The 6015-nt window shown below is 39.1% G+C and overlaps 1 protein-coding gene across 6 annotated transcripts in view; it reads right to left on the bottom strand.

The window, feature by feature from the left end:
* Window positions 1-5372, bottom strand: part of TSEN15 (tRNA splicing endonuclease subunit 15) — a 44184-nt gene extending 38812 nt beyond the window's left edge. For 4 of the 6 annotated variants that reach the window (XM_034942291.3, XM_034942283.3, XM_057301938.2 and 1 more), the window contains exons 1-3: window positions 5136-5359; window positions 2605-2686; window positions 2177-2312 (exon numbers count right to left, since the gene is read on the bottom strand). In XM_034942291.3, coding sequence (XP_034798182.1) covers window positions 2177-2312; window positions 2605-2686; window positions 5136-5270 — 353 coding nt within the window. In that variant the 5' untranslated portion in view covers window positions 5271-5359. Of the gene's footprint in view, window positions 1-2176; window positions 2313-2604; window positions 2687-5135 lie in introns of all 6 variants that reach the window. The other 2 variants (XM_057301937.2, XM_003815609.5) reach the window with 1 other exon arrangement.
* Window positions 5373-6015: the final 643 nt, after the last annotated feature.

The raw sequence follows: 6015 nt of genomic DNA on the forward strand, positions 1-6015 counted from the left end.
CACTGAGTCCAGGTCACACTCAAGGGAAGAGAGTTACATAAGGGAGTGAATACCAGAATTAGGAGAAGCCATCTTAGAAGCTGCCTGCTACAGCTTCTAAAGAAGAAATGCATAAGGGAGGCTTGCTAACCAGATACCAAGACTTCTTACCAAGCAAGCGATTAAGAGATATGGTATTGGCAAAAGGACAGATAAACTGGCTAATGGAATATAATAGAGAACCCAGAAACAAATTAATGCATGTTTGGAACTTTGGAAAGTAGCAGAAGTGATATGTCAGATAGTGAGGAAAGGAGGGACTATTCAGTAAATGGAGGTAGAAAAAGTGGTTATCCACATGACAATGGTATCCCTAACCGCCTCTCACACCATTAAAAACAAGAACAATAGAACTCTTAGTGAAAATATAAGTGAGTATTTTTTAGACCGTTAGATAGAAAATATTTCTTAAACTAGACACAAAGACGTTGATTATAAAAGATGGATAAATATGATTATATTCAAATTAAGAACTGTTACTCATTGAAAGACATCTTAAGACAGCGAAAGACAGACTTAAAAACTGGAAAACACAATAAAAAAACTATTAGGTCAAGAATATATGAAGAATTCATACAAGTCAATGAGAAAACTAAAAACAACCCAACAGGCAAAAGATACGAACAGATATTTCTTATAAATAATACATATATAAAGAAATATTCAGTATTATGAGTAATAAGGGAAATGTAAATTAAGACCAAAATGAGAATAATCCATTCCATTGGCAAAAATTTAAAAGTCTGACAATACTAAATGTGAGAGACAATACAGCTCCAATGGATCTTGTTTACACTGCAGGTGAAAAGTAAATTGAGGCAACCACTTTGAAAATAGTTTGAAATTATCTCCTAAAGTTAAACATTAGCAACACTCCATCATCGAGGGGGTGGATGTAAAAATGGTGGTATAATCACACAATGGAATGTTATGTGGCAGCTCAAAAAATGCACAAGAATGGATGAATTTTAGTAATATAATATTAAGTGTATAAGGTCAGCCTTAAAAGATAAGATTTTTAAATTAAAATTAAAAACATCTAAAATTTAAAAATTCCCAATGTACATGGAATTCAGAATGACAGTTACCTCAGGTCAGTGAAAGCACGTTAAGGAAGGGACTTATAAGATTAGATGTTAGTTATTATCAAGAATCTAGTTTTGCTTTGGGTGATGGGTACAGAGATACTTATTACATTATTAAAAATAACTAAGTAAATAAATAAAAACCAAGCATGAACTAATAATGAGAGTATGTCATGAAACAAAGACATGTTTAATCCAATGCTGTGTACCTAAGCTTTTTAAAAAAAGGTCCTAAAAAAGTCTCTTTTTTAAAGCTTTTAAAAAAAGCTACATGAAAATTTGATTTCAGCTTGCATGTTAATCATGCTTTTCACCAACTGCTATATAAAGTATAATTTGTATTACATGGTACATCTTATAACAGCTGTTATTTCATATGTAATGGTCTTGCTTCCTTACCAAGAATATAAATATTTCTACCATACATACTGTCTCTGAAAAAGTACTGACCATAGAGTAAGTGCTAAATAAATACTTGTTGAATGCTTGATATACTTTGTATATTTGTTCTTGCCCAAATCCCATGTTGAACTGTAATCCCCAATGTTGGAGGTGGGGCCTGGTGGGAGATGTTTGGGTTATAGGGGTAAATCCTTCATGGCTGAGTGCTGTCTTCAGGACAATGAGTTCTCATGAGATCTGGTCATTTAAAAGTGTGTGGAACCTCCCCCTCAACACTCTCTCTCACTCCTGCTTTTGCCATATGATGTGCCTGCTCTTGCTTCACGAACTTCCTCCATGATTATAAGCTTCCTGAGGCCTCCCTAGAAGCCGAGTAGATGCCAGCACCATGCTTACTGTAAAGCCTTCAGAACTATGAGCCACTTAAACCTCTTCTTTTTTTTTAAGAAATTACTCAGTCTCAGGTATTTCTTTATAGCAATGCAAGAATGGCCGAATACAACACTCATATTTAACTTATTCCTCAAATAGCCAAGAGTAAAGCTATGAACCCTGTATCCTAAATTTCTTTAAAAATATTACATCACTATGTTTAATGTTTCCTACTGCTTTACTCAGGAAAGGAACTTAGACCAAAATCACCTGCTCACCTGTTATGGCTGAAGGAAGCAGTGATGGGGGTAGGCACCACAGTCTGTAACCCCTCCCCTTCTATCTCAGTACCAACAAGGCAGATGAGCTGGAGTTCTGGTAATCCTACACAGTTTACTTCATGCCAGCTTTTGCCTGAAAGAGCATCATTGAATGGACAATAATGTTTATTAAATACAAAAAATAAAAACTCCAAACTTCTACCTAATACTCAGCTGAGCAAATATCACTCATAACACTACCTCCTGTCTTTGCTTTTCTAGTAGCTTCTGTTACTCAATAATTCCCAATGTAAATAAATAAATTGCAAAATTAACAGCAAATGCATAAAAGATTGCTTATTATGTTAAGAATGCTATATCCCAATCCAACCCCCCAAATCTCTACCACAGTCCCAATAACAAAACAATATAAACAAACAACTTACTTTCCATGAGGTCCAGGTAAACCAAGAACGCTACATAAACTTGGGTGGCATCTCCTATATCTAATTCCATCATTTCTAGATACTGAAAATTAAAATATAATTGTCAAATTGAGAAGAAAAAATTATTTAATATTTTCTTCCAATCATCAAGTGGTCATCAAGCATATATAATCTATAAAATTCTTCTAGGTATAGTGGAAGTTAAAAGGCAATATAAGATCTTATCTCTGTCTCTAAAGAACTTGCAATTGTTAAATACATGCACACTTAAAATTGTTAGGCAAATAACAATATATGACTGTAAGTGATTAAAAACCATGTAAATGGAATAAAAAACATGACACAGCAGGTCAGAAGAGCTCTACTCAGAGGGACTGGTGAAAGATTTATAGCAGAGGTGGGATGGGATACAAGTTGAGCACTGAAGAACATTATGATTTAAGTAAGTGGAGAAGTAGAGTAATACTGCAGGTAATTACACAAAGGTGGGATTAAGCCACATACATTCAAGGGCCTGTAAAGAAACCTATTTGCCAGCAATAGAGAAACCTTTTTAATAAAACTTGTGTTGGGACATGTTAGTGGGTACTGTGTATTTCCCTAGCCTCTTATTTGTATATGGAGAGAATCTGCTAGAGTATCAGTCCTGGCCTCTCTACCCACTCTTTCTCACTTTAAGAGTAGATTTTTTAAAAGGAATTGACAAGGAACTAGAGAAAGCTGCTTCTTTCAGACTACTGGTCAGCATAAGGGGAATACTTTTCAGGGGCCTACACCTGCAGGAGAATTCTGAGGCTGCCCAGCTATGCCAGCGACTAGGTGGATATGCAGGGCTAATGCTGAGTTGAATTATTAGCAGACCTGCATGGGGACAGGTCTAAAGTCACATTCTCCCATCAGCTTCACTGTAACTGTACAGGTTCAGGAGGACAGGGGTTAATTAGTTGTCGACTTCAAACATGTTTTGAAAATAACACCCAAAACATAATTTTGAGCCAGGTTACAAGGCTTTGGTGGTCAAGCTAAACATGTGATTTTATCAGTATGGAAACACTGAGGATTTCTAAGCAGGAGAATAATAAAATAAAAGTGTGTTTGGGGATAATAAATCTGGTACCATTTTACTGGATGAAACTACATAATTTTTAAATTAACAGAAAGGTGAAATTGGAAAAACAAATACCCCCTATTATTTTATTACTTGTTCTTTTTCTTTTAAAAATTAATTTGATCCTTCAAGAAGAGAAATCAAAAGGGGAGATTTGATGGTCAAGGTGTATACAGCCATTAACTTGAAAAAGAAAACAATCTACAAGTATATAAACTGAATAACACCACCAAATCCAGATAAAGTTTTAAAAAGTTGTTACTGGTGTTTCACTTATTAAGTACTTATATAGTGCTTTCTGTATGTTGAATGGCTTACAAATATTCATTAATTTAATCCTGTAACAACCGTATAAGTAAGTATGGACTATTAATATCCCCATTTTTCAGGTGAGGAAACTAAGGCATAATAAGATCAAGCAACTTGTCCCAAATCACAAGGTTGATAAGTGACAGAATCAGGATTTAAACTGAGTCTGATTTTGAGTTCATGCGCCTAACCAATATGCTGCCTCTCCATGCTATTGTTTCCCTAAAAGGGCACTAAATAATATTTCCATGCTATTGTTTCTTTTTCTCACCTTTTGGGAGGATGAAGGGGACAGAGTAGGAAGATAAAATTAAGCAAGAGAAGCTGAAAAAGGTTAACTCTTCAAACTTATACCTTCAAATTTTTTCTTGGCTGTTTTTAGATGATTATGAATTATTGCTCTCTAGCAGAAGAGTGCAATTCTGTTAAAGTACCGTAGAGACTAGTTTTTGAGATTCTTACAAAACCCACATCTCCATTCACTGTCTATTCACTGCTTGGAACCGTACTTGTATAAGGCAGTAATGTCTCAAGCAGAAGTAAGCAGAGGACTATCTTGATCTCGCCTGAAAAATACACGCAAAATGTGAGTAGCTCTGCTTTGAGCAAGAACCTATTCAAACTTTCGAAGAATCTGAAATATTAGGAATCTGCATCTTTTCAAAATAAAGATGCATTCTGGGCCCAAGGCTAAGTGTAAACGTGACTGTGCTTAAATCTTTATCACTATGGACCCCTAGATCTTATCCATCGCCCACAAATTGTCTTGCATGGTTACCGTGAGGATTAAATAAATTTATCCCCCAAAGGGGATTTACCTAGACAGCAAAACTAGTGGAGCGCTTATTAGGGATCTCCGGCCTGAGAGGGGCGGAGTTACTGTCTGGCTCTCAGTTCCAGAATGGCTTTGGCTGGGGGATTGAGATAGTGCAACTTGTTTAAACAAACAAAACCGATGCTGCCTGAGGCTGGCAGTTGTGCACACCGGTCCCCCTCGGTGAGGGTGGCGCGCGTCCTCAGCTCTCCCACTGAGGAAGAAAGAAAGAGAGCTGCCTGGGAGTTCTGCCTGGGTTAGGGGCCTGGACGGCGCCCTGCTCCTCTCGCGCCTCCTGACCTTAGGGTGAGTGCCCATCCAGGCGTCCTCAGGGGCCCACGAAGGAGCTCCACCGCCGTCGCCAAAGCCGCGAACACCGCCCGGACCCAGGCCGCTGCAGCCGGGGGTCGGCTCGGAATCGCCGCGCTCCTCCATGCCGGCCGGTGCGGCGCTCCCGTGGTGCACCACGACCCGCTCCCGGCCAGAAGCAGCGGCGCGCGCGCCTGTGGGTTCCGCTTCCCCGAGGCTCGCAGCTGCAGTGCGAGAGGGCTCAGAAACTGGGAGGAAAGTTGCATCAGCCCCTCCTTCTGACCAAGGTAGCTAGAACCTGCGCGAACGCTCTCTAGTTTCGCTCTGCGTTTATTCAAATCTGAGCAAATTCTAACGTGAAAAATATTAAAGAGTAGCCTGCGCCCTGAAGCTCTTAATCCTCTTTAAGTCAGTGCTGCCGGTAACTCTCTGAGAAAGTTGGGGGATACATACGTCCTCTTTGCCTTCAGCAGTGGGGTCCTGGTTTCTGATTGCTGGGGACGGGAAAGGCCTTACTCAGTGCCCTGACATAGAACTTTAAAGTAGAACCATACTTTCAGGGTGGACCCACGTTTCAGGATTAGAGGAAACACGAGTTGCTGAACGAGTGTTCAGAAAGGTAGGATACAAACTAGCATAAGCATGTGATCTGGAAGCCAAGGATGAGGAGTTTCAGACAGGCAGAGTAGCACATTTTAAGTATTTTTTAATTTACTGTGAGTGAAATGGGAAGCTATTGGAGGCTCCTGGACGTTTTCATAGGATCACTCTGACTGATATGTTGAGGATAGACTGGAGGGAGCAAGGACACAAACAGAGACTGGTTAGGAGGCTATCGCATTGACCAGGACAAGGGTGACTCAAAATCCAA

The sequence above is a fragment of the Pan paniscus genome, chromosome 1 (genome assembly GCF_029289425.2).
Source record: "Pan paniscus chromosome 1, NHGRI_mPanPan1-v2.0_pri, whole genome shotgun sequence".
NCBI lineage: Eukaryota > Metazoa > Chordata > Mammalia > Primates > Hominidae > Pan > Pan paniscus.